Source organism: Aulonocara sp. 'chitande type north' Nkhata Bay, linkage group LG5 (genome assembly GCF_057382095.1).
Source record: "Aulonocara sp. 'chitande type north' Nkhata Bay isolate Kocher_YH1m ecotype deep benthic linkage group LG5, A_spYH_male_GT1.1, whole genome shotgun sequence".
NCBI classification, from domain to species: domain Eukaryota; kingdom Metazoa; phylum Chordata; class Actinopteri; order Cichliformes; family Cichlidae; genus Aulonocara; species Aulonocara sp. 'chitande type north' Nkhata Bay.
In genome coordinates this window covers 30,259,630-30,287,448 of record NC_141348.1, presented here as the reverse complement: position 1 = coordinate 30,287,448, position 27,819 = coordinate 30,259,630, and the positions used below count along the sequence as shown (strand labels likewise).

The following is a 27,819-nucleotide window of genomic DNA, read 5'->3' as shown; positions in this document are numbered from 1 at the left end:
ACTATATTTCTTCCATACAGACTGATGCGACAAAACCAGTAAGTAGGTGTACAGCGTACACTATAGTCTATAGCACACAGGAGTATTGGCTTATTACGTACACGTTGATAAGTTGTCTTGTGGCAACTGACAAACTGAAACAAATGAGCGTACTGTGCAACAGCGCGACAAACATTACCTGTCCTTTTATTAACTGCACATGTAGTGCTGGTCATAGCTGCTAGCTCACTGGTTAAGGCTGTCATGGGTCTGTAGCTCTGTCCACCGTTTTAGGGAACATATTTAGTTTTAAAGTAAGTTTCCGGGCTTTTCCTGCCTTTCTGGAGGGCTTATATTTCACTAAAAAACGATCTAATATGCATGTCCACATAATTATGCATTATTATAATATTTAAAAAAAACACACGCTGTATTTTAAAGAACATACATTAAGAAGCAGATTATATTAGATTTGTATTTTAAATAAGACAAAATTTGGATTTTACAGCAGTAAAATGATTGTATCTCTACAGTTTAAAAATGTAATAAGCTTTGCCCCTGCACAGAGTGGATAGTGAAACAAATGGAATCATCATAATGACATTATTTCATATTTATTACTTCCCCCTCCTCATTGCTTTATTATTGTAGCTCTAGTAATAAATAATAATGTAAGGATTCTGGATAGCATATACAGTATTCTGAAGAAGGTCTAAAATGTCACTGTGTGTGCGTGCATGTGTTTGTTTTATGTATATGGATTTTTTTAAATTATTACTCTCATGATATAACATTGTCCAGACATGCCTGGTAAGGACATGAGGAGGAAACAGTAGGAGCTGTGTGAGGCTACTAAAGGCAGTGCTATAACATTTTTCTGTCATTTTATTATAGATTAAGTGCAAGAGTTGTTAGGTGTGGATAATTAGATTATAGTTTATTGCAATAGCAAGTTGTGCCTTGTTCTCAGATAGACAGCAAGTGGAGAGTGATATATGAAATGATGGGATGGAAGGAAGAAGAGAAGCAAAGAGTGATTCACAGGCAGAGCCTAATTTATTTCTCACAGTTTTTTGTTGCCTTATGGTTCCAAGCGCTGTCACCAATCTTTGCATTTTGTTATTATGTCATGATACTTGTTTAATCAGCTACCATCTCTCCTATGGACTTTTTAATGTCTACAGTCTCAGATCAACACAGCCCTGCCCTCCAGCACTATCAGCAGCAGGAGCAGCAGAAACCCCTCAACAGCAACATTGTACCCATCAGGTAAAACATAGGCTACGTTTGCTTTGCATTGTCGCCACCTCACAACAGTGATATAGTATGATGCGATCCCATATTAGATTCTTGATGAATGAATGTGTGTTGTTGTTATTCAGTCTGGTTCAATGTGCCCCTTTTTAACTTTGAGCACCCGCCCCTTTAAACGTCTCTGCACGGCCCTGCTGCTCGGCTTCTTATTTTCCCTTTCAGTGGCCCTTTATACCACCATTTTGTGCTACACCGTGGAAAAACATCGTGGGAACTGTCGCAGTTTTAGGCTCGGGGCTTTGTCCTCCCTGAACCCTGACATGCTTTATTTTACAGTTTATTTACCCATCGCTGTTCTGCGTCCACTGAAACCGTAATGAAACTGTGGGGATGGGGTTCGTTTTCCAGAAGATGGCAGCATTGAGATAACCAGGTGCAGCTAAATCTCAGTGAAGAAGATCTGCGCCCACAGGAAGCATGGTGCGGGTTGAGTGCTGCTCCGACTCCCTCCGCTGCGGGATTAGGAGGTAACAGCGGTGTCATCGCGGGACTGTAGCAGAGACGAGGTGCCGGAGTGACGGTTGAGGAGAGACTATTCCGTTACGTCCAAAATACATACAATGGACGACAGCAGCCTGCCCCGGAGGGAAGCAGGTCGTTCGAGGAGGGTGTCTGCTGCTGCGGAGCTTGGAGCTAATGTTAGCCTGCAAGATGGCGAGGTGATCGACCTAACCCCTTCCAGAGAAAGTCAGCCTGGAGCGGACAGACCGGGCGCTGCTGGCGGGAGGATGGAGAGGAGGAACTCGGCACCTCACATAGTCCATAAGAGGCATATGCCCAAGGAGCCCTACAAGTTCCACATACCGAAGAAAACTGAGGAAAAGAAAGGTGGGCCATTGTGTCTGTATATTAGTAAAATTACACCATAGCATTCAGGACTTCTCTGTGCTAATTTGTTTAGATTTGTTTTTTACACCTGAAACACTGCCCTGAACCTGAGTTAGCAACGGGGAAGTTCCATTATCGGACGTGCGAGTATCAATTCGAAAACGTTGTTTTCTCTTCTTAAATCGCACAACATGACGGTTGTGTCCACAAATGTGTATTTCATATGTCCAGCCCTACTGTCACCATCAGTTTTACGTGTATCAAACTCCGTACAAGCTCCAGTGTGTTTGAGTACACGGTTAGGCTTAGTGAGGGATGCTAGGAGTTAGCGTCACCAGCCAGTTAACATTAATTACATGCTTGTAAGTGCAACAGGTGTTTATTTTTCACTTTATAGATGATTTTAGGCTGTTTGTGAGTGAAAGTAAATATCCACGCATTCATGTACGAAATTATAAGCTGCATTTTCCCCTTTATGTTGACATTAGCTTCTGCTAACGAGGGTTAGCTAAAGCGAGGTAACCGCCTCCTTGTTTACATTCCAGTTATAAGTGTCCAAGTGCTCACATGTACTTTGCGCTTTCTGCTCTTGTGTTTATGGCTACTGTCATCGTGTCGACCCTAAAATGGGATCTTGAGGACATTTTTTGGCGCTTTTTACAGAGTCTACTATAAGATTAAGGCTAAAAGTTAAATGAGCTTTGAGATAAGGTTTGGTGTTGTGCTTTTTAGGGATTGTTGGTAGGTCAGAAAGATGTAAGCCTGAGACCATGGTAATTTATTTTTGCCTTGATTAGCACCAAACCAACACAATAATTTTGGCCCGGGAGCCAGTTTTAAAGGATGTCATTGCATATATATCCCCCATGTACTCCATGCAACTCCCTATCCTATCCTATCCTGTCCTACTCAAACTGTTATGTTCCTTGGTACCTTCCAAGCAGTCTTTCCAAGCCTAATAGACCACTCCTACTGAAAAAGCCTCCTTTAGTTCAAGAGAAATCTTAGTTATTTTCTTTTTCCTCCTTTGAATGCATCATTTAACAAACATAGTTAATAACCACCATGCTGATGATTATAGGGTTTTTTGAAGCAGTAAATTCAAAGATAGTCAGGCTATGCTGACATCTTCTTTATGTATTATAGCTGTCTGAGACCACAATTTGAAACTACCACCACATCTTTTTGGCTTGTGTTTGAATATTTTGTCTCAACCCCGGTGTTGTAGCTGTGGAACGGACAAATATGTTGTGGGTTACTGGGGGCATTAGCTCTTTTTGTTAAATCACACATTAGTGTTTGATGCTCCAGCTGAGCCCTCTCCACTCCGAGGGAGGCAGCTGCTACAGGTTTTTCCTGTTCTCCTGAGAATCTGGCTAAAAAAAGAAAAAAAACCAGCACCTGTCCTGTTGTAATTAAGCCAGTCTGTCAAATATTTCTGTGGGCCTCCTTATGAGGAGCCTTTGTGCTCAAAGCGACATAAAGGGTGGGGCATATTGGTGGCTTTATTTCAAATTTTACAATTTTGTCTGATATACGTGAACAGCAGGGTTACTGACAAGAGCAGTAATATTCTGTACAAGCTCAAGTTAAAGTCCTGTTATTTGACTTGAGTTTATGGTCCTTCTAGAGGCAAGTGTGTTAAAGTCAGTGATGACCAGGACTGACCAGGGAAACTGAAGATACGGTTGAAAGAGCTCCCCCTCAGCTCGTTATATGCCTGTTACACATACACAAAGCAAGGCATCAAGTTCAGTTACCTGCAAACTAGGGGTGTCATGATATCAGCTTTTCATGGAATTAATATTGTGGCCCATTGCTTACTAAATCTGGCCCCTTATCTCTTCCTCTGTGGACACCCCAAAAGAAGTTACATCATCAATTACTTGTCCAGTGGAAGAAAATGTTATGTTGAACAGAGAACACTGCAAACAGCCAAACACACCTGTTTCTTGCTATGAAATAATGAAGACAGTGTAAAGGTATATATGTAAATTATAAAGGTAAAATGGATTCATCATTCTGAGGGATTATTTGTGAAAGTGGTTTTTATTGGCTCTAATCTCTCCGGTCTTTCTTGCAGCTCTGTTCCAGTATGTCTCCACTGAGTCCAGAGAGTATGAAGACATGATGACTATCCTGACCTCCAGCTACATCGACACTAACTCTGCTGGATGCTTTACGTACTCCATACCTCGGCTTGTCTACAGTGAGCTGCTGGAGAAAGAGGTGAGAGATAAACAAGTCAGAGTCGTGAATTCATTAAACAACTAAATGGGAGGGAGGGGGAAATCAAGATCACCGTGGGTTACGTGCAGGGACTACTTTACTTGCAGGTTGTGACCACACGTCTTTGCTTGGATGGTCTGGTCAAGTGGTTTTGTAACAGTTTACTTTGTGGGCAACACAGATGATAGTACTAAAAACAAAGAAAAAAATTGTCTCACCTTTCTTTCCATATAAAGAAGTTTAACTACGCGTTTAATGCTTGATATATCTTAAGACAAATAACCGCAATGTAAATCTTACTTTTATAATGCAGAAAAACTGCCTGGAATATAAAATAAAAACCAGAAATCTTTTTAGTCAAAGAAAATGTCTTTTTTAATGCAAACCGCCTCTTAAAAAAATCAAATTCTGTAGTAAATATAAAAAAAAAAAAAGGGAATTTGTATGTTATTTTAAGGAATGCTGACAGTAGACAGCAGCTCATTTTATGCCCCTTAATGGTTCATCATTTACTTACAGGCTGTAGTTGATGTCTTTGTCAGTAAGAACATTATAAAACAAACACAAGATTTAACATTCTCCAAAGCTGTGCTGTGGGTTGGATTGGACGATTTGGTGTGTTGATTTTGGTTTCAGGGCCTTATGTTGAAACCGCTGGTGTACTCTGACTATTCATTTTCTAGATCAAAGTATCACAAAACCACTCTGCTGTCTTTTTTTTTTTTTTTAACACCTTGCTTGGGTAGATAACTTCCTTTCCATGAGAGAGTAAAGAGCAGTCATAAGCAAGCCTCAGCTGGTAGTTGGTGACGTAACTTCTTATGGGGCGTCCACACAGGAAGAGAACAGGGGCCAGATTTAGTAAGCAATGCAAATTAATGTGATGCCACAAAAATTATGCCAGTATTACTTAGCTGTAGATCCTGTTAACACATCTGTCAGTTAGGGAGGTGAATGAACAGACATTGTCACAGTACAGTAAGCAGTATAACTGATTCGATTTTAGGAAGAAAAAAAAAGTAATTTTAATCCTGAATTCTGAAATCATATATTTCAATATTAAAGGAAGTAAAAGGAGATGTTAAAGGAGATTTAACCTCGACAAGCTAATATAGTTAGCTTAGTTAAAACAGAATCAGTTCTTATTTAGTGTATTCTGCTCTGTGTATTTGTCTTGCACGATCACGCAAAATAGATTGTTCATCTTTTAAAAAAAAAAATTAATTCCTGGTTAAATAAATAAAAGAAATTAAATAGAAATATCGGGATTGGGGTACCATGGACATGTGCAAGTGTCAGTGCAGTGCTCAGGAAATGAACAAATCAATATTTCACTCAATAAAAACTACTGTTTATTTACACTGAAATGAGCTGAACACATGTGAATGTATTGCCTGTATTTGCATGGTAGAGCAGCTATTTCAGAGGCCACGTTTGTGTTGTGAGAAAATTTAGGTCTTGGAGTAAGAATTATGAATTGGATAGGTTTGTCATTAGGAAAAGCTGTTTAGAGAGATGATATTGTTTGTTTAGTGATCATTGTACTGATCGTTTTTGTGTGTGTTTGTGTTTATGATTGATCACATTATTTGTGTGTGTGTGTGTTTTTAAGTTTGTGGAAAAAAGGAAGGAGATGAAGGCAGAGGGGAGGACCGATAAGGAGCTGGAGGAGTGCTACTGTTTCCTGTTGACAGACACTCAAAAGGTAGGAGTGACACCGAGCTATTGGTTCAGTTAACAGTGGTTTTGTTTGTTTTGGCCTTTATCCAGAGACATAGTCAATTTACATAGTTGATTTACTTAAGGGAAGTATGTATTTCTTAGAAGATTTCTTCTTAAGAAATTAAGTTTACAGGGAAAAGACACTGCTTGTAGTTGTTCCTAGAAAACTGAATGACTGTGTTTTCTCTGTAAAATAACTGGGATCACGCCAATAAACCATGTCCTTTAAGACTGAGCTTTCATTATATCTGTGATCTAACTTGTGTTTTGTTTATTGTTTTAGCTTCCCCTGCTCTGTGAGAAGGGACTGTTTGTGGGTCAAAGCTGGATCACAGTGTTGGGAAACCCCAGTAAAGGTAATAGTGCACAAATGATCTACATATTGAGTTATTGTATGCTAAAAGGAGAAGTCACAACAAGCTGATATTGAATTTATTTTTTTGAATCAGCTTTCCAGTAAATATACAGTTGTGCCTTGACTTATGAGTTTAATTCATTCTGTGACGGAGCTTAAAACTCAAACTACTCGTATGCCAAATCAATTTTCTCCATTGAGATAAATGAAATGCCATTAATCCGTTCCAGGCCCTCAAAAACGCCGCCTCCGGATGGTTGGAAAAGCAAAGTTTTGCAAAATAAATGTAAGAACAACACTGATAACCGCATAAGGTGAACGAGTGAAACACGACATGCTCGGCAGATGTTGCTCTAAATTTCAGCTCTAAACTCAAAATTGTACAAGAGACTGGGCGTATCTCGAAAAACTTGTTAGTTGGGGCACTCTTAAGTCAAGGTACCACTTTAAAAAAAATTCTATAAGTAGTAATTTTATCACTTTGTGTGTGTGTGTGTGACATATGTGTCTGCATATGTTCTTAGGAGTGTATCTGTCAAGGTACTCAGACCTGCTGCAGATGAGTTCCTTAACACCAGGAACTACGGGGGAGATTGTCATCTTCAAAGTGATGAAGGTAAGTTACAGGGTTCATATGTGCGTGGAAAAGCTGAGAATGGTCAAGGAATTTTACAAACCTCTAAAAATGTTGGAAAGTTCAATAAATCTACAAAGTCTAGGAAAAGTCATGGACTTATGTTTCACAAGTACTTCTGTAATAGAGTATTTGGGATTCAGGTAAAAAAAAAAATCTGTATTGGTCAAATAATTGTATTTTATGAAAAATCTATCACTTTACTCAGCTCCATGTTATTCTCTGTTTAGACCCCAGCACGAGCTGAAGCCTGCACTTTGAGGACAATTGCACAAATACTAAAATAATGCTTCATTAATGTCTTGCTGCATTTATAAAAGCACAAAGTAAGAGCAGAGAAAAGCAAGGACATGAGACATGCAAATTGTTGATTTTGTAGAAGGGATAGTCATCGTCATTAGTCATCATTTGAATATTCAAAATATTTAAAAAAAAACCCTCAAGCAATTCTAGCTGCTATTTTTAAAGTACATAGTTTTTCTTTCATTGACCAACACTTAGTAGGATATAATAGAAAAGTGCAGTATTGAGTCACTGATGTAAGTCAAGAACAGAGTTTGTGAGGCAAGCTTTCTTGTAATTATCGATTTGATTGCTTATTTTATGTTTCTTTGTGTTTTATTTATTGCTGAGTTGTTGTGACTGTGGATATGTCATTTGTTAGATGGCTCACTCTGTAGATATTTAAATTATATATAGGTTAAACATCACAAAACTATTTTGACAACCACCAAACAGCTAAAACAGCAAATGAAAGCAGGTAAACGGAATCCGCAAAAAGACGTAAATACAAAGCGCAGATCCGACGCATTAGAATCTGTGAGCCCTGACGGCGTGTACGTGTCGTTGGGTGAGAAAGCCGGCAGCACACTGATTCTGATAAATCTTTGTTGTTAAACTCAATACGTAGTGGTAGAAATGATTGTAATCTGCAGTGGAATTCTTTGTTTGGCGTTTTAGGGAAAAGTCAAGAGCATCTATGAAAACATGAAAAACCTTCTAGATCCAACGCCTCGCTTTGACAGCCATATCTCCAAGAACGCCAGCAAAGTCACCTCGCTGAACTCATACCGCGCATTTGAACTCACACAGGTAAATACACTCAAACACAGAGGGGAAAAAAAAAACTGAGAAATGGACAACTTACTCTGGGACAAACATAATGTCCCACACATTTTACACACATTTTATCTGTTCAACACAGAAAATTGTTTCAGTGCTTTGAGATGTTTTATAGTCAACAGGAGTCTTTCAGTTGGTTCTGGCGGTGTTATTGGGGTCCGGTTTGTGTTTGGCAGGAATTGAATGTCTGAATTTAACTTTAAAAACAATATCCAGAGAGGATTGTGTGGAAATGACTCAGCTGTTGAAAAAGCAGACCTAAAATTACACGTCTGTCAATATGTATTTTTTGTTTTAAATTGAACAAAATGACATGAAAAATATCTTTCAGCTTCAGATGGTTTATTCGCTAAAACAGGTTTTCTAGTTAAAATGTTTTTGTTTGATGATCAAATTTTTAGTTTCCATATTTGTACTAGGACTGACCTGAAAAATAAATTTTCCATGGTTGGGTTAGGGCTCATATTTAATGTGTGTGTGAATTTCATTTCATGGGTCAGTGTTGTCTGAAATGGAACAGGCTGGCTGTACACTCACACAAATAACAGTTGCAGCATTTGACTCTGATTGTTGTGATTGCCACCTCATTTTGTCAAAAACTTGTCCCATCCATGCACCCATCCATCTGTTTTGGGTGGATCATTGCCAACATGTCTGCACTACCTCTGGATACCTAAGCCCTTTGCACACTGATATAAATGTGCTACCAAAATCTCACTCAAGACGCTGAAGCCACCTCAACTTGCTCCTTTCATCATGGAGAAGCAGCCACAGTATGCTGAGCAGCTACCGAAGGAGCATAGAGAGGTGCTCCGTTTGGAGAAGGAGGCTCATCTGGTGTGTCTGTGATCCCATTTTGGCCCTCTTTCGAATTTTGTCTTTCTTTGTCTTTGCCTGGAAAATAAAAATCAGTTCTATCTGCTGATGAGGATATGTTGTCAGCGCTAATGGTGACACCGTGATCAGTGCATATGACTTATCCTACTTTTACTAGCTGGAATTAATTTGACAGCACCTCTTTTTCTACTCTGAGCCAAGATGGTGACCACTAATCATTATCATTCAAATTATTTTTCAGGTGTTTGTAGTGAGATTAATTTAGTTTGTTCATACTTGTTGTGAATCTACTTGTAGGCAGTGCAAGTATAGACACAGCATGTGTAAATGTGAAAAAGTACTGACATATGCAATCACGTCTGGTTATTGAAGAGGAAAATAAGCGTTTGGGAACCTTGTGAGTCTTTTAAAGAAGCAATGACTGCTTTAAACAAAACCGTTTTCTTGATTATTCCAGCAATACTTCTACGAGTATTCATTCGACGAGCTGCGACAGCGACCTCGCCAGGTGTGCCCGTATGCTGTGGTCTCCTTCCAGCTTAAAGGAAAAGACTCTCCTCTTCCCAGTGCACCTGTAGCACCCATCAGGTATGTGAAACATGTAAATTGATGCTATTCTAGCGAGATGACACCTAAAGAGAGTGTTCGCAGGTTTCCAGGAAAAAGCAGCCAGAGCAGCTTCAGTAATTAACTTTAGAAATGGAGTCTTTTAATGAATGTGCTCTTGTTTTGTTTTTTTTATATTTTATTCCATAAAAGTCTGACGGACATTTTAGACATGGAGGAATCAACAATGGTTCTGAGTTTTAACCTCTATCTCTGTGCCAAAACTGACATGAAGTTTGTAATTTGTGTTTGGTGGGCAGGTCGAACAGTCAGTCAGCAGAGGGGAGTAAAGGTGAGCACTGGTCCCTGTTTTTTGTCGATGTAATCACACCTGAATGTGAAAGGTCACCTACACTGCTTGGATATAAAATAAAATAGGAAGCTCTGTGTTTTTTGTTTTTTTTTTCTTTTCAGTCTTGCTCTGGTGCTGATGAGGTTTTATTTTTCTCCCACAGAGCATGCTCAGTTCACAGTGTGGACTGGAGACCTGGTGAAAGGCGACCGAGTGCTCTTTCAGATCTCGCTCTGTTCCCTGTCTCCTCCCTTCCTACCCCACAAACTGTGAGTACTGAGCTGACCTTTAGGCTGTTTAAAGCAGTGGTTCTCAAACTGTGGGTTATGGAGTTCCTGTAGGTGGGGTGTGGATGACCAGAAAAGACATTAGTTTGCTGACTTACTGACCAACATTTGTGACTCCTCTTTATCTTTAAAGATGGATTGAAATCTAAAGTGGGTTTTAGATAGACTTGAATGATATAATCAGCTACTTGTGATGTGAGTCTTCCATCCTGCACGTGAACTCCACCATCTTGGACCACAGCTAGCGAGAGTTGAGTTTGGTCTAGTGAAACATAAAATGTTAGCGTGGCTATGTCAGTGCGCCCCAGGGTGGCTGAGGCTACATTGTAGCTTGCCATCACCAGTGTGTGAATGTGTGTGTGAATGGGTGGATGACAGGTTGTGTAAAGCGCTTTGGGGTCCTTAGGGACTAGAAAAGCGCTATACAAATACAGGCCATTTATGTTGCAGATAGGCACGCTAACATTTAGGAGTATATTCGATTCCATAGATCCTCTATCTAAGCTGAATGAGAACCACCACATCAGCACCCTGGCTTACAAGCCCAGAGGTAGGGCAAAACAAAAAAGGAAGGGCTGGGAATAGCCGGTTAGTTGTTACTGAATTTAAAAATACGATTGAGGATATTGGCCACTGCTAAAGTGCTTATGACGTTTTTCTCTCAGACAGATGGAAAAAATAAAAAGCGAGTCACTGAAAAATAATTAGTATATCTCAGCAGTCTGACTGGGTAAAGTGTAAGCATGGGAAACACTGGATGGGGGTGTTTCTTAGAGTGGGGGAAAAATAAAAAAAATTTGAGAAAAGGTTTCAACTAAAATGAAAACACACACAGACATATTCCATCAACACCTCGAAAGCTTACCTGGCTTAGCTGACTAAATTCCATTGTTGGTGTCCATGTTTTCTGTGATGCATTGCGCTCAACTCTTTAGCTTAGCCTTATAAAATAGCTTACCAGCCTGCCTTTAATGATCTGTAATCCCTCGCAGTATAATTTTTACTTTTACTTACTTCGAAAAAACTGCATGCACATTTAAACAAATGCATCCTTACCATTTTAAAATAATTCGCTCTGTGTCCGTCTCACCATGATCCTCCCTCAGACCAGAGAAGCTGGAAATTGGTCATTTGATGAGGCTCGACCAGGTGACCAACCTCCTCCCTGCCAGCCTGTTCTCCTATAACCTCTACAACAGCAGACAGGAGGGTAAGATCACATTAATCCTCTTAGTGATGCCACGTTACACACCAGAACTACAGTCACTTTAATGTTACATAAGATTCTAGTAATCACCCTTTCTGTAACAGCATTTTCACCCTCAGATATTGCCAAAAATCCTTTCTTAGTTATATTTTCAAAATGCATGTGCATTGAGCTTGAAAGAGGAAGTGGATGGGACTTATTTTATATTTTCTTTTTGGTAGTTGTGAAGAACGGCTATTACTGCAGTCTTCTGGAAGTGATGGACAGAAATCGGTCTAAAACCAGCGTGACGAGACTGCTGCATGAGCTGGAGATAAAGCGAGTGGTGGGTTCTGCTTGCTTTAATATCACAGAGGACTAGCAGATTCTCATGTACAGTGCATGGAAGCTATATATGGAAACTATATATCTGCCAGAGTCTTTATTTACCTACAGAGAAAAGCAGGTTGCCTTTATTTGAAACGGCCTCACATCAAAGGCAGCTATTTCACTTTGATATTGCAGGTGAATAGATTGTGAAGTTCTGAGCCATTATCAGCTGAAACTCTGTGATACAGTGATTTTTACTCTATTTTTGAAACTTTACTTGGTGTAAAATGTATGTTAGACAGCAGTTGAATATTCTTGAGTTATCTTGTTATGCTGGTAGGACAATGGTTTGTAATTAAGTGTCCCAGTAACTCATTTTGACTTTCATTGTGATAAAACTACAAAAAGATTATAAGCAATGCAAAATGATAAGTGGATTTGTGGAAACATTATTTTATCTTAAGAAGTTGTTTGTTGTTGTGTTTTTTAGTTGTTTGGAGAATTATTTTCATGCTTTGCATCACTATTGGAGTCTCAGAGATACTAAAAATTGTAAATATGTCCCACAGACAGCAGCAGTTTGAACTAAGTGTAGCAAGGAAGACAAAAATAAAATGTGAAGAATGACAGGAAGTGTTGAGTACAAGTTGTCTGCTCTCTTTACAGGTTATAGTGACTCCGCTTATAGATAAAGGCTTTCTGTTCCTGTTGTCCAGTGTTCAGATGGCCACGCCCACAGGTAAGGCATGGGACTATGAGTTATACTGGTAAATTGTATGCAGGATAATATTTGGATAAAAATCAAGAGTAAAAATAAATAAATACGCATTTCTCACTATTCAGCGTTATCTTCTCATTCAAATCCAGGCAGTATCTAGCGCTAGAGAAGTCAGATCACTTCTCTGTCAGTCCCGTATTGACCCATTTCATGTTTGCTTCTGTAAATTGTTTTCTTTGCTAATTTCAAACTTGGGCAGATATCAGTTTTTATGTAAGACCGTTCCAGTCTTCATGTTTAGAGTTATTGCCAGCATGGGGTTTGAAGCACAAGCAGAAACATGCTCATTAATGTGTTTGATCCATCCCTCAGGCTGAGCATTCAACTTACTGTAACATCCTCTGATGGAGTGTGAATGAAATGTGTCTTGAGGCCATCTCACCTCTTCTAAATTGATAGTAAAATACTGGAGAATAACTTTGAAGGGGAGGGTGACCAAATATAAATCCTCTTTATTGGTGCTTTCAGCCCATTTCAGTGCCTTAAAGGCAGATTTGGCACAATCCAACCCATAGTAATTTTATTCTTGTTTGAAGTAGTTAACCTTAATTTTATCACTGCTGTGAGTTTTCTCTGCAAAGAAAATATTGGTAGATGTCAGTGAAATGTTCATGTACTATGTTTTTGCTGGTTGTATAATTAATTATGAATTTTCTATAATGAAAGTAATAGAGTGAGCTAATGTGTTTTCAGAGAGAGGAGAGAACTGGAAGAGGTGTCTTCAGGCATTGTTTGTTTTCCCAGAGACCAGAGATGTGTCCAAAACTGGTGAGTATCGCCGTAAATGAGGGGCATTCATTTATTGTAGTTGCCTTTTGGTACAAAGTAAAGTTTTATATTGAAAAGAAAATAACAGGAGCATTAATGGTGTCCCTGAAAACCAATTTTTGATGAGCTAAATTAAATTGAGTCATCATACAAGCATTTTTAGTGTAACCACAGTTCACAGGACACTGAGCCTAAGTGTTAATACTGATCATTGACTCTGCTGACAGGGTTAAACAGCTGAATCAACATTATTTTCAACCTAATGATGTTTTCCTTGTTTGTTTGTTTTTTTTTTCCCATGTAGCACCGCACTCTGGCTTCTCTTCCCATGATGCCTCTGAGTCTCAGACATCTGGTGCTGCAGTAATGTCACGGCTAAGTCAGTTTATCCCAGCAATGCATCATGCCCTGCTCAAAGTTCGTGCCAACCCCCCTCCTGAGCTGTCTGCTGGTGTGGAGCGCCAGGCACGGGAATACCTCATTGGCCTGAAAGACGGCAAGGTACGACCCAAATCTCTTGAAACTGGCTCCTTCAAATATCCACTTCCCCTGGGGACTGTAACGTTTCTGTGTTTGCTCCCAAGGTTCGACAGTACCCAATGGGTGAGTACGATTCCCAGATGGATGACAAGGAAAAGTCAGTTGCTGCTCCCATACACCATCGGGTGAACTTGGAGGGTTACCTGCGCTCCTACCTGTACAGCCCCGCCTTCTACCTTCTATCAGCAGCTCGGGCCAGGCTGTTATTAGAGGCGCACTGTGGAATTGAGCAGCCGCATCAGGAAGCAAGAGCCAGGAAAAGAGACGCAACAGAGAAGGAAGCGACAGGAAATACTAGGCACGGGCAGACCAACACACAAAAGGTGAACAGTCACACAAAAAAACATAACGCAGCTTAGTAAGTCCACTTGTACTGGTCATGTCCATAAGTATTTGGACAGTGATACAGCTCTGTGCACCAATATTATTTATCTGAAAATTAAAGACTCAAGATGTTATTTTAATGGTATTGAAATTATTATATTGTAATTCAAGATGTTATTGAATTACGGACTTTCAGCCTTAATTCAAGGGGTTTAATAGAAATATTATTCAGTTTGCTTAAAAGTAATTCAGTTGTTTTTTGGGTTAAATGGCTACATTTGGTAGCAGTTTATGGGTGCTCTCAATATCCCCCTCCGGGCCAGAAAGCTCTGGGGAGAACTCTGGGTTAGATCAGTGTTGGAGACCTTCAGCAAGAACAACTTAAATGATCACAGTCTTTTATTTTAATGAAATCCTGTTTCAGCCTCTTCATTTTCCCTCTTCATTCTCTCTCTGCTTCCCTTTGTGGTGGATGCCCGGTAACAAGTTGATGGAAAATTATGGCAAATATATTTTTTTAAATATATATTTTTATATACTCATTGGTTTATTTCTCCTTGTTTCGTTCAGTTTCTTGAAGCAAACAAATAGGCATGTTGATTACATTGCGAATATTTACAAATATTACACTTTTCAAAATTCTACATGAAATCTTTAACTGTTTACCCCTTGAAATCCTGGAGTAACCCTTGAAGCTCTTTTCTGAGCTGAGTGGTTTCTGTTTATATTTCAGCCTGCTTATGGAACCAACTGACTGTGTTTGCATCAGAAGTTAGTGAGGGTGGTCTCTGCCTATGCTGCTACCCCTGGAAAAACCCAGAAACTATTCTAATGGTAGTCAAACCAAATCTTTATTGATCTATACTAAGAATACAGGCGAGGCATTGTTGTTAGAATGTATATTCCTAATATGCTCTGGCTATGAGTAGAGGCTCTAATTCACCTGCTGTTCAAATATCATATCAGGTAGCTTCAGATAGCAGCAGGCTCAGAGGGATAGGGAAGAATCAGAAATATGAATGAGGATTATTTAGATTTGTGAGTCATGTAAAGCTACTTCAGTAGAGTCCGGAAATAAAAATGCGGAGATTGAAATGTGCAAAATAATCCTGCGAAGCAAAATAGATTTCCTTGAGTCATTCACCTAAACTTAGACAAACAGAGCATACTTTTCACTTACTAGTGGTGAAACTGAGGGCTGAAAGATCCACAAACAAGCAGCAACTTATAGTAGTAAAGACCTGACAGGAAATCTCAAGGGAGGAAACTCAACTTGGTGGATTCAGATTTAAGGCAGTTAAGTTGAAAGTCTGGTCAACACATTATGATGTCACATTTTCAGTTTCACAGTTGCATCTGAAATGAGAGCGAGAGACCCACAGTGGGTGGTTTACTGAGGTAAAGTGACAGAAATTGTTTTTGTCCTATGGGGTTGATGAACTCATACCAGTGATGCTTGTTGCTCAGATGCAGCAGCTGATCGACCTTGTTTTGACCTGCAAGAGGAATGCAGAAAATGAGGTGAAGAGGGAGGAAGGAGGGGGGCTCCAGGCTCCAGGGAGGAAGAGGAAGATGGAGCAGCAGGCGGCAGAGAGGGCTCTTAAATACCTGAAAGCATCCCAGGAACCCATAAGGCACAGCAAGATCCCAGGTGAGGAGATGGGAAAAGCATGTCTGCGTTTTTTGATATGACCTGATCCCAGGCTTCATGAAAATCAGCTTTCAGGTCCTCAAATGTAACCTCTAAAGTCATGAATGAACTTAGGTTTGACAGCAAATCCTCATGAGTGAGTCATATTTGTATATTCATGCAACATCAGGGGAAGCTCTTTTTCTTTCGATGATTCTTTTTTGTCAAATTTCCCTCTAAATTTTCTTAAGAACACCAAAGATTGTTTGCTTTTTTCATTTTGTTAACAAGCTCACAATCATTGACTGATGACATGTTTTCTCTTTGGATTTGCCTTCTAAGTTGAAGGAAACCAAGTGTCCTTGTCTCCTGTCTCCTTCACGTCTGTGATTGGCTCATTGGGTTTGAAGGATACTGATTTGAGAGAAGACGGATCTGAACTTGCCACCAAACTTCTGAGCCTGCTAACAAGTGAGCGGATACTCGGACAACATGCTGAAACTTTCCATTCTTCCTGCTCTTCTTTTGGCTCCTTTGTTTAACCAGAATCTTTTAACTCTGTTTCCTTCTGTTATGGAGCAGCTTGCTGCTTACATCTTATTTCAGTTGATTTTTCTGCTCATTTCCAGGCCTCGACCAGGCTGCCAGAGGAACGGCTAATCAGAGCCTTTATGAGGCACAAGAAGATGGGCTGAGGGGGTCGTATCCGTTTGATAAGCTGGCTACAAAACTAGGCCTGCCCACCAACTGTGACATTGATCTGAGAAAGCAGGATGAGCTGGAGGTATTTGATGTTTATGGTGTCTGTTCACAAAATTACTGTCTAGATCAGCGATGTCAAACATGCAGTCAGGCAGCCAGAACCTGTCTGCTGAAGGGTTCAATTCAGCCTACTGGACTACTTTGCAAAGTGCAATTCTCATTAAAGTGCACTTGTTAGTTTGTGGGTACCAGTGTTACACACATTTTTTACCTTCTGTTTCCTGGTAAATTTTTAGAGATGCATTGCAAGGGTTTTCTTTTACTTGTTTTGTTGTTGTTTTTTAGTTTACAGTGAATAAAGCGAATACTGGACTGCAGAACAAAAAGCCTATTAAAACCTGAAGCATATCACAGCTGTGATACTGTTGTGGTTTCCTGTCAAGAGCTTTTAAGGGTCGTTTATAAAATGATCTCAGTGGTTTTTAGAGTGTTCTTAGCATCTTAAGACCAACAAGAGATAAGGAAGATGATACCAGTGCAATCACATAGGTTGTTATGTATTATTTCAATGTATTAGTCATCTTCTTGCCTGCTTTCTACCGGGTGTCCTTCAGAACAGCTTAATTCTTCATGGAATCGATTCAACAAGGTGCTGGAAACATTCCTCAGCGATTTTGTCCACATTGACATCCACAAAGTGAATTTCCTATTCCAACACTTTACAAAAATGGTCCATTGAATCTGGTGACTATGGAGGCCATTTGAATAGAGATGTCATGTTCAGGAAAGGAGTTTTAGATGATTTGAGCTTTATGACATGGTGTGTTATCCTGCTGGAACCAGCCATCAGCAGATTGGTTGTCTGAGGTCATACAGGGATGGACATGGTCAGCAGCAATACTCAGGAAGGCGGTTACCAACGTTTAAACAATGCTCAGTCACTCCTGAGAGTCACAAAGTGTGCCAAGAGCTATCCTCCATGCAGTTACACCAGTGATCCTTTCATGTTGTTTACACCAAATGTTGCAGCAGAAATCAAGAATTACTGGTTGGAAAATTGTTGTTATAAGGCTTCTCATCAGCAGCTCCCAACACTGATCTGTTGTTTTAGGCACCCAGGTGGAAAAAGTCTGACTCACCGAACCTAACAGACGGCTTTATCAAAGTTATTTAATGTTTACACTTAAATAATGAAAGTAAGCAGCTGGAAATTAGCATTACCTATCCCTCTTATGAATATTAGTATAATTATCTTTTAATATTTTATCCCCAAACCAATGTTGTATTATTGTCTTATAAATATATAAGTACTTGCATATTTACCTGCTACAAAGCTGCTTCTATTTGTATTACTTCTAAATAAAGCTCCCACTCTGGATAAGCTTCTTCCGGAAAGTGTCATAAAACAAAACCATTTGAAATCGAGCAGGTGAGATTACAAATTTTCCTGTGTTTGTAGGAGCAGACGGCAGGTAGCGTCAGTAGTTTGGAGGGATTCAGTCCCAGCTCGCACAGCGGGGAGATGAATCACCACGGAGCAGCAGCTCGAGGAGGAAGAAGAGAGTTGGGGAAAAAAATGGAGTTTGATGAAGATGACGATGAGGAATATGAGATCCCGTGGGTCCTCATCCCCATAACAGGTGTGTCTGTCTGCTCAGTCAGACATCTGTACTCTAAAACAGACCGTGTGCATTTTACAATAATTAAAAAAAACAATCAGCAGTCATACCACACATTTAAATACTGTAGATTTTAATATGAAGAGTAAATTAAAGTCAGAATAAAACTCAAAAAACGAAAAAATGTATGAACAATAAAAAGATAAGGGGCCACGTTGTTTACTAACATCCATCATAGGAATAAAGGTTTTTGTGCTAAAACCGTGTCCAGGTACAGTTAGGATGAATACAGCAGCCTGTAGTTTAGATTGCAGATCACAGAGTTGGAGAACTAATCAGACTGAAAACTAAATGTTGGTGTTTTCCGTCTGCAGGTCTGAATTCAGAGAGGTACGCCCTGGGAGACAGGAACATCCCTCACGATCCTCGTTTCCTGCACCTCACCATGGCTACAAGCATCACCACAACAACCAACCCTCCCAGGCAGAGCCCCACCTTGTCTCCTGAGCCCAGATCTCCTCCCTCCCCCTCCCTGTGCCCATCCCCTGAGGCCAGCCTGCCTCCATCCCCCTCCCAGTGCCCCTCACCTGACCCCAGTCCTCCTCCTTCACCCTCGCAATGTCCTTCTCCAGATCCCAGTCCCCCACCTTCCCCGTCTCAGTGCCCATCTCCAGAGCCCAGCCCTCCCCAATCTCCCACACAGTGCCCATCTCCTCAGCCCAGTTCCCCACCTTCTCCTTCCCTGGAGGCCAGCCCTCCGCCCCACACATTCTCCCAGCCTAATGAGCTCAGCCTACTTAATAAGAACCACAAAAGTGCTAACGAGGAGTTGTTAACCTCCATGGCCTCCAGGGAGTTTGCAGGTAACATCACGCAACCTGAGAGCATCTTGCTTAATGTATCAGTGAATTCTGGACTTTAATGCCACCTGCAGTTTTGATCGCCAACTGCAAATTTAAAAATTAATCCAAGTTTATTTTTCCATTTTATGTTGCACCTTTAAATTCTGGGTTATCGGTTGTGTAAATCATTGTGACTGATTTATTTATTTATTTAACAGCTTTAATATATTTGAGGAAGCTATGAAAAATTTACTATTTTTGCAGTATGAAGTACGATTTTATTTTTACCCGTGTTTCTGAGCACTTCTGACATTTAAAATTCCAGATCTGAACAGGAACCTGAGCATTTCAGATGTGTTAAAGGCTTCAGATACCTACTGCAAACTAAAGACAAAGTCCCTCTCACAGTCTGCGATCCATACCGTTCATTTAAAATATGACTATTATAGGCTACTGATGCGCCTGCTCTCAAAAGGTATTAAGACAGAAAAAAGGATATTGTATCTAGAATAGTGTGTAATTACATCCTCCATCAAACTGATGCATTCTTAACTCTAAACTTATATTTAATATATCAGAAATACATAGGAGCGGGCGCCAGTTTGTGGAAGCTGCCATGTTCCCCTGCCCCTGAACTTATGGCTAACTGCGTTTTACATATGTGGCTAAGTGTGCAGGAGATGAGCCTTGTTAGTAGAGACCTATTCCCTGAGTATTTCCATGTATTTATTTATTTATTTTCATTTATTAATTCAAACATTGATATTTAGTGTTCCTGTATTGATTTTAACGACTTGTAACGCAGAAAAATTTCATAGTATGAAGATCACAGTTTGTAAGTGTAAGGTGAGACTTTTTTTTTTTAAACTTTATTATATTTTACATCAGCAGTCGACTGATGTATAGTGCCAGTGCAATCACACGATCCTCATTGGTTCTACTCCTGTAATCCTTCCCTCTTGTAATATATGCTTGTTTTTAAATGGGCTGACCTTCGTGTACAGTTAATAGAATTTGTCTCCAGTCTAACACTGTCTTCTCCTGCAGCAGCATCCAGTGACAAAGGGGAGAAACCTCAGGGTAAAGAAAAGAAGACTGAAGAGCCATGTGTTTCTGCAGCCATCCGTCCATCTATTCCTCCATCTCCAGAGAGAAGGATCTCGTCACCATCCACTGAGCGAGTGAAGGAAGCAACAGAAAGAGGAATGGTTAAAGTGAAAGAAGAAGCGGTAGAAGCTTTGGTGAAGGAAAAAGAAAGTCAGGCAGGTGAAAAGGTGCAGAAACGAGAGATAAAAGCGACTGATGATCATGAACAAGATTTGGAGATCCAAGAGATGGATTGTAAAAAGGGAAATGTGAAGGAGCTGGTAGGTGGTTCTCCCTCCTCAGCCTCTGCTTGCACAGATATTAACAGCATTGTGGACAGACATCTTGGTGACTTCTCCTCTGAGATTCAGCTGCTCCTGCAGGAGGAGAGCACCCACTATAACTTACCTCAGTATCCTCACTCGACTTTAATCACAGCAACACCTACACCACAACACACAATGTCCTACGCCTCCGTGTCTCAGTTTTCACAGTATGTGTCCTTCTACAACCCCTGCCCTTCCGTGCAGGACTACGTGGACTCACTAAAGGACGGCATTAACAGCATGATAACAGAGTTTGATGATGGCTGGCGAGAGCGCAAGCCCGAACTCAGTGGGACTAACCCTGACTCCACTTTAGCGAATACAGTCAGTGCTTTTGTGGCCAGCGTTCGAGCAGCTAATACTACAGGCAGAGATAACGAGGGGTCTGCTTCCTGTGATGAGTGGACAGCTGCTGACTCTGGCACCACAGTCAGTCAAAGCCTAGCGCTCTCCAGAGGAAATGAAGCGTGGCTGCCAGACAGCACAACCTACAGGAATCCCACAAGTTCTCATGTTTCTTTATCAATTCCTACCCCCTCATCTGGTTTGATCTATGAGCCTGCAAACACTTCTGTCCTCTGCCCTCCACCTAGCACATCACCACATTCCCAGTGGACACCGCAGCAGAATGAAACTGTAGAAATCAGCAGGACAATCACTCAAGATGTCAGCCAAACACAGGAAAACGGCACCACGAGGACTGTGCTATGTACTGCTGCTGCTGACAGTGGGGGTGTTCTTCCAGCTAAAAACATTGTTGTGACTCTGCCGGGGCTAGGCGGCACTTCTGACCCTTTGGGAGAAGCTTCCAATCCCTCTAAACCGGCATCCAGCCCGAGCTCTGTACCTGTCGCCAAGCCCAGTGTGGGGACCGCACCCCCTGCCACAGACCTGAGCTCCCTGATCAGCCAGTTGCAGCCAGATGTGTTCAACAGCCTGGTGGAGATCATCAAAGAAGTCAAGAAAAACTCGCTGCAGTTCTACATCCACTGCACTGAACCAGGAGACAAGGTCACCAAAGATATAAAGGTAGCCTCATGGGCAGCTCAGTTCACACTACACGAAGAGCCAAAGGAAAGTCCCCAGAATGTTTTTTTATTTTTATTTTTTAACTGTTTTTAAATTTGGATTTCCTTTACTTATTTATAAATAAACAGCTTGACTACTTTGACAAGATGATCTCAAGAAAATCGCAAATAGAGACTGTTTAACATGTCAAATATGAAAGAGGTAGTGCCAGTTATATTAATGCTAAAGGAGCTAAACACAAAGCTGTTGCTGCTGCTGCGTACGATGAGTTGACCAATTTTCTTTGTTGGTATAAATGTGTATAATCTCTGGTTAAAGTGAAGAGTTATTTTATTTGTGTTTATGTTTTGTGTGTGACGTTATGTTGTAGGAACTCCTGCTGAAGCAGGGTAACGTGGAGCAGAATCCGATCACCTTCCTGAGCCAAGAAGACCCTGACAACAGGCTCCTGGTCATCATTAAGAACAAGGACATAGCTGGACATGTACACAAGGTAGTTAACAGCTGTAAAGTCTTGACGGACTCTGCTTTAATCCACACGTTTTGTCTGATGATGACTGCGCCGGTTGTGGTTAAGTGGAGCTTACTGTAGTGTACTGTAGACATCAGCTGTTTTCACTCAAGCTCTCCAGGCCTCGTTTTTTTTAAGACACCAGGCACTGCTGCATGTGAGTGAACCTGCAGCTTCTTAGTACAGTGCAAATAAAGGGTCTAGTAGTCCCGTGCAGTAAGAAGTCTCATGTGTCCTACCTCCTACGCAGAATATTTCCAGCAGTGTCAACATGTTTGAAGCGCAAGTGGTTTGGGCTGTGAGTTTACCTTTAAGGGAATGGGATTATATTTTATGTACTGATTTTGTCATCTTTGTTCTTTCTAAATGTACTTTAAGAAGTACACTGCTGTGAGGAATTGAGTTTTTCATGCTTGACCGATGTTTTGCTGTAGATATTGAGTCATGAGAAGCCCACATTGAAAACACACATACAGCAGCTTTGTTTATGTGTTTGTGTTGCTGTCAGATCCCAGGGCTGGTGTCTCTGAAGCGACACTCCGCTGTGGTGTTTGTGGGAATCGATACGCTGGATGACATCAGGAACAACAGCTACAATGAGCTGTTTGTAGCCGGAGGCTGCATCGTATCAGACGAGCTGGTCCTCAGTCCAGACTGCATCACTCACGGTAGGTCAGAGAATCAGAAAGCAGCCATGTAAATGTATGTATGTAAATGTAGTGGGAAAAAATCACATCTACACATGGAGAAAATTTTGTTTTTCACAAAGATAAAAACAGATTTTATCTTTTCTGTCAATCAAAACAAATGCATTACTTATATAACTGGAGTGTTAATTAATGAAATGCTTTTCTACAGAACGACTGGCGGCACTGCTGATGTTCCTGGAACAGCACAGTTCTCTAGAGAATGTTTGGAGGTGGAAGATTCACTGCAAAACGCACAAAAAATTAAAAGAACAAGCCAGGTAGTAGATCTGCTTCTCACTGTGTAATGAACAGCCTTTAGCCATTTTAGAAACTATAGGTGTCACATTTCAAAACAAGTTTATTTTAAATTAGTTTAGGCTTTACAGATTAACTGCTATATAATTCTAGCAGGATATATAAACTTTTACTTTAAAAACTTTAAAGGAATTAAAAGAATACATGTGAAACTAACCTTAACTGTAAACAGGTCATTGGTGACCTTGTGGATAAAATGTCACACTATTCAGTATTCCAAGCTGGAATACATTCTGACTGGAGAGGTGTGGTTGAATGGTAACAAAATACATAGTATAACGAGATTAAAACAGCTTTATAAAAGTGCACATGTGCTTTAACACATTATAAGAACTATACAATAATTTAACTATACACTTAATTTAAATATATAAATATAAATACACAGTACAGTACTGGTACAGTATAGTACAGAGACAGACAGGCAGAGAATTGATGAGTTGCGTATGGTGATAGCTTTGGGGAAGAAGCTATTCCTGAGTCTGTTTGTTCTGGCCCGTATGGATCTGAAGCGCCTGCCAGAGGGCAGTAGGTTGAAAAGATGGTAGCCGGGGTGGGTAGTGTCCTTCAAGATGTTTCTGGCCCTGCTGAGACAACGGGAGTGTTAGATGGCAGACGAGGGCAGGGGACAGCCGATGATTTTTTTGTGCTGTATCTACCACCCTCTGCAGTCCCTTCTTGTCTTCCTCCGTGCAGCTGGTGTGCCACACTGTCACTGCATAGGTCAGCAGGCTGTCGATGGTGGATCTGTAGAAGGTCACCAGCAGCAGGGCGTTTAGTTGCTTCTTCCTGAGCACCCTTAGGAAGTGTAGCTACTGTTGGGTCTTCTTGATTAGGGGCGTGGTGTTAGCTGACCAGGAGAGGTCTGCAGAGTTTTGGACGTCAAGGAATTTGAAGGACTCCACTCGCTCTACACGTTCTCCGTTTATGTGCAGGGGGGCAGCTCTGTTCCAACAGTAAGATGTTTGAAGAAGCATCTACATCCTCCTGCTGGCTGAACGTGGATGATTTGTGTATGTTTGATCATCAGATTCAGGAGAGAAGCAGCCAGCCTGCTGGATTTGCTGTCAGCTTATCAGAAGCGGCAGATCGTGGAGTTCCTCCCTTATCATCACTGCGACATGATGAACCGTCAGTCGCCTGACCTGGACTGTCTAATCGAACTGCAGGGACGATACACGCAGTACCGACACACGATCTTCCTCACAGGTACGTATATGTGAGCAGGCGTGACTCTCAGGGCACCTGATTAATACTGGTGACTGGTTACCTGATTGCAAACTAAACCCAACTGAACTGCATAAGCTTTTACTTTTTGCCTTTCCTATTTCACTTGACTTAAAACCATAGGAGCGGTGTGCCTGAAGTGCATTTATAGGATGATAAATTCCACCAATAAACATTTGATCATTTGATTGGTCGGGTGGTTAATCAAATTTTCATGTTGTTCATGATTTTGGCTTCAATTAGTTATGAATGACAAATCTTCATGTTCTGTGCACAGTATGACTGCATGTGCAGCGGCTCAGCTGACTGTTAAGTTAAGATGTCATGTGATTAACATGAGAAAATAATCTCATCATTCTTTTTTTAAATTTTTTTTTTATTCAGAGCATCATAATGAGAAGTTCACGGCCTACTCCAGCGGGGGCATCATTGTTGCCAATATCGATGAAATTCTGCACAACTTCTCCCAAATAGTTGGTTGTCATGACATCAAGGCAAAGCAGCCAATCATAGATGACATGTTGTCTCCCAAAGGTGCCAAAGGTTTGAAATGTCTGCTCTACCATCTCTCCATCTTTTCTGTTTCTCCTACTTTACTCCTATACTGACACTCCTTCTCTCCTTCCGTCTCCTTCTCTTCAGAGTCATGTTTTAAAGTCATGTTTTAGAGATAACATGCATTCATTTAACTTTAAATGCAGCCCTGTCATCCATTCTGATGGGAGTACTCCTCTCTCCTCAGGTGTCGGGGGTCAGCTGAGTCATAGTGACTGTGTCTCGGGTCCTGAATGCTCCCTGTCCATCTTTCCAGAGCACAACCACTCGCTCTCCTCTATCACCCAACCACAGCAGCTTCCACAGCCCAGCTCCGGCTTCCCAACCTCTGTCCCTCACCCCTCTGACCAGCTCGTCCCTGACGCCTCCTGTAAGGACGGGGTCCCTCGCCACTCGGACGCTGACTGTGAGGTTCTTCGACAGGCCATCTTACAACTGCGGGCAGAGCGTCAGGCGCAGCTGCAACAGCTTCAGCAGCAGCAGCAGCAGTTGGAGTCCCAGGCAGAGTTGAGCATTAACCCTGTGAAAGGCTTCCTACACAGTCCCTCCTCTCCTTTGGGTCAGGGAGGTCCTCCTGACGCAGTACAGCTTACTCCAGGCAGGAAAGCCGTGGCAGCCACACTGGACTCAATTCACTCGGTACTGCAGCCAGAGCTGAGCAGCAGGAGAGAGGACAAGGTGGAGCCTGGTACAGAGGGATGGAGGAGAGGAGGAAGTGCAGGGAGAGAGGCTGAAGATCAGAGAGGCAGCACTCCAGTGCGAGTGGTGGGCTCACAGGCAGGAAACCAGGCTACTGGCAATAATGGCACGCCAGCCTTTCCGAGCAATCAGAACGCAGCTGTAGTGACAGCGTTGAGCAATCAGACACACAGCGAAGCAGATCAACATGGAGAGCCTGCGTTTTCCAAAGCAGACGAAAGTAGTGCACCGCCCTGCACCACCTGTCCAGCAGAGGGCGAGGACAGAACAAGGTAACATAACACGCTGGTTTGAGTCCTGCTCTTTTTTTACAGGCCAGTTTGTAATATGACTGCAATATTAACACTGTTCGAGTATTCATATAAAATACAAACAGAATTTTTCGACTTACCTTTAGAGCCGCAAGTGGCCCTTAGTGCAACTGCACTTTCTGGCACTTCTGTGTACACTTCATTTTGTGGCCCAGAGGTTTCCATGTGATGCTGACATGCATCCATAAAAGCTGTGCTGATTTCAGTTTTCAACCTCTGACAGTCCGGTTCCTGCTCAGTCTCTTCTTCTGCTTCTCTTTCTGTAGTGAAACAAAAGCCAGCTATGAACAGCCAATAACAGAAGAGGCAGCACCACCGGGCAACAGTGAGGTACCTGGAAACATCACCTCGGTCACAAACCACGAGAGTGTCTCACATCCTGCTCTGCCCCAACTACAAATCCAGCACCCTCAGCAACATGTGAGCGAGCAGCAGCAGGGTGCTACACACCTGCAGTACCAACCGCCCAGCCAGCGGGGCATTGGTCTCCTTCACCCCCACCTACCTCGAGTCCACGGACAGCCTTTTCACCGGGCCCCCATGCTGGGGCCCCTGAATGCCCTGGGAGGAATCAGGGGCCTCCTGGGGCAGGCACCCCTGTGGCCTGGAGGTTTAGGCCCTGTAGGTGCTGTCCCGCTGGTCTGGGGTTTCCAGCAGGCAGCTATGGACTTCACGGGTCCTTCACTGCTGGGAGGGTACCACAGCCCTGCAGGTCCGGGCGGCTTCAGGTACAGAGGGGGGCAGCGAGGAGGCTTTAATGGGACGTAGACAACCAGCAGATTAAACTATGACCCCAGAAAACTAACAGCCTGGAGTCTGAACAGGCCAAACTCTGACAGGTGTCCACGCTCTGTTTCCAACAACAAAACAAAAAAGATCATCGTTTTAGCCAGGTTATTGCACCACAAAAAAAGTTCATGTTGTTTGTGGTTCAAAAGTGGAGTAGAGTAGAGTCTTAAAGTATGCAAGCTTCAGATGGTTTGTATAGTCTGCTTCTGATCCTGAATCATCCCAGGAGGTCAAAGAATCTGCATGTTTCTGTCAGTCAGGGCTCATCACCTCTTTTTATGTGCAAGACCGTGTCTTGAAAATGCCGCACACTAATTTTATATCAGTGCTGCAGGTCTTTGTACAGTATTCAAACTTATAAACACAAACTTTTTCAACCTGTACTCCTGCAGGGCTGTTCTTAAACCCCAGGAGATATGTGAATGTGTGAATCAGCAATAAGTTGTTTTCTTTTAAATCAAGTTTCTGATGTTTTTCATTTAAAACATCAAAAATGTGAAAATGTTATTTCTCACATAAAAATATTGACTGTCAAGCCCTCCTGTAGTTGTTTTATGCACCTAAGAGTGACTGAAATGTCTGGACATTTGTCTCTGATGGCTGGCAGTCTGAGATCAGATCAAAAAATGTTGTCCTCAACTATTTTCTGTCTCTTACTGAAGTTCTGCAGCCTCCAAAAACCTCAAAGCACCAAATATGTATGTCTGTTTGAAAAACACTGAAAGATGAAGCCCTTTCTCAGTTTTTGGACATGATCGAGAGATAAAAACAAGCACAGCAATTGGTGTACCTCAGTCACAGAAGAATTCAGTACTGATGTGGATACAGGGCAGGTTCTGACTGAATGAAGGGTCTCATTTAAATCAGTATCATCTGGACCTTAAGTGTGACTCTTATTACTCTGAGTGGTAGTCCCATTTTCCCAGATTCCCTGAATGCACCAGTTTCACACTCTGGGAACGTTTAATAAGTAAAGTTTTTGTTTTGTTGTGAAGATGTTTTGTTTTTGTGGAAAATGGCACTGCAGAGTAACCTGTACCGGAGGCTGACAAACAGACTGCCTCATACCTGTGGACGATGTTTATATCCTGTAAAAAAGTTTAGTTTGTACAGAGTGTTTTGGTTGTTACACTCTGAGCTGTTTGTGTTAAATTTTATGTAGGGAGAGACTCTGGAATGGACCGGTTTTAACTTAAAGCATTTTTTATGTTTTCTTTTTTATATCAGATTTTTTTGTATTAAAATAATAAACGTTATATAAAACTTTGTTCTCTGAATGCAGTTCTAACAGTCGGCATTAATGTTGAGGTTTTCCAAAGTTTCTGACTGATATCTTTTTCCCTTTCCTCTTGCACGGT

At 41.4% G+C, this 27,819-nt stretch overlaps 1 protein-coding gene across 3 annotated transcripts; it reads left to right on the top strand.

The window, feature by feature from the left end:
• On the top strand, nt 1–27,819 carry tasora (transcription activation suppressor a). Of its 3 annotated transcripts, XM_086292934.1 has the most exons (30): nt 1–38; nt 1,164–1,248; nt 1,570–2,121; nt 4,205–4,350; nt 5,963–6,055; nt 6,356–6,428; nt 6,952–7,043; nt 8,022–8,153; nt 9,478–9,608; nt 9,887–9,918; nt 10,082–10,187; nt 11,312–11,415; nt 11,634–11,737; nt 12,388–12,460; nt 13,193–13,267; nt 13,572–13,768; nt 13,852–14,130; nt 15,599–15,782; nt 16,104–16,232; nt 16,391–16,545; nt 17,923–18,103; nt 18,457–18,945; nt 19,972–21,365; nt 21,736–21,858; nt 22,385–22,544; nt 22,735–22,843; nt 23,911–24,089; nt 24,492–24,650; nt 24,850–25,633; nt 25,939–27,818. In XM_086292934.1, exons 3-30 carry the CDS (start codon nt 1,854–1,856, stop codon nt 26,438–26,440), a joined length of 6,453 nt encoding a protein of 2,150 aa, XP_086149060.1. In that variant the 5' UTR covers nt 1–38; nt 1,164–1,248; nt 1,570–1,853; the 3' UTR covers nt 26,441–27,818. The 3 variants fall into 3 exon arrangements, with proteins under 3 accessions (XP_086149060.1, XP_086149061.1, XP_086149062.1); XM_086292935.1 differs by lacking the exons at nt 1–38; nt 1,164–1,248 and having other exon boundaries at nt 1,478–2,121; nt 19,975–21,365; nt 25,939–27,819; XM_086292936.1 differs by lacking the exons at nt 1–38; nt 1,164–1,248 and having other exon boundaries at nt 1,478–2,121; nt 24,492–24,641.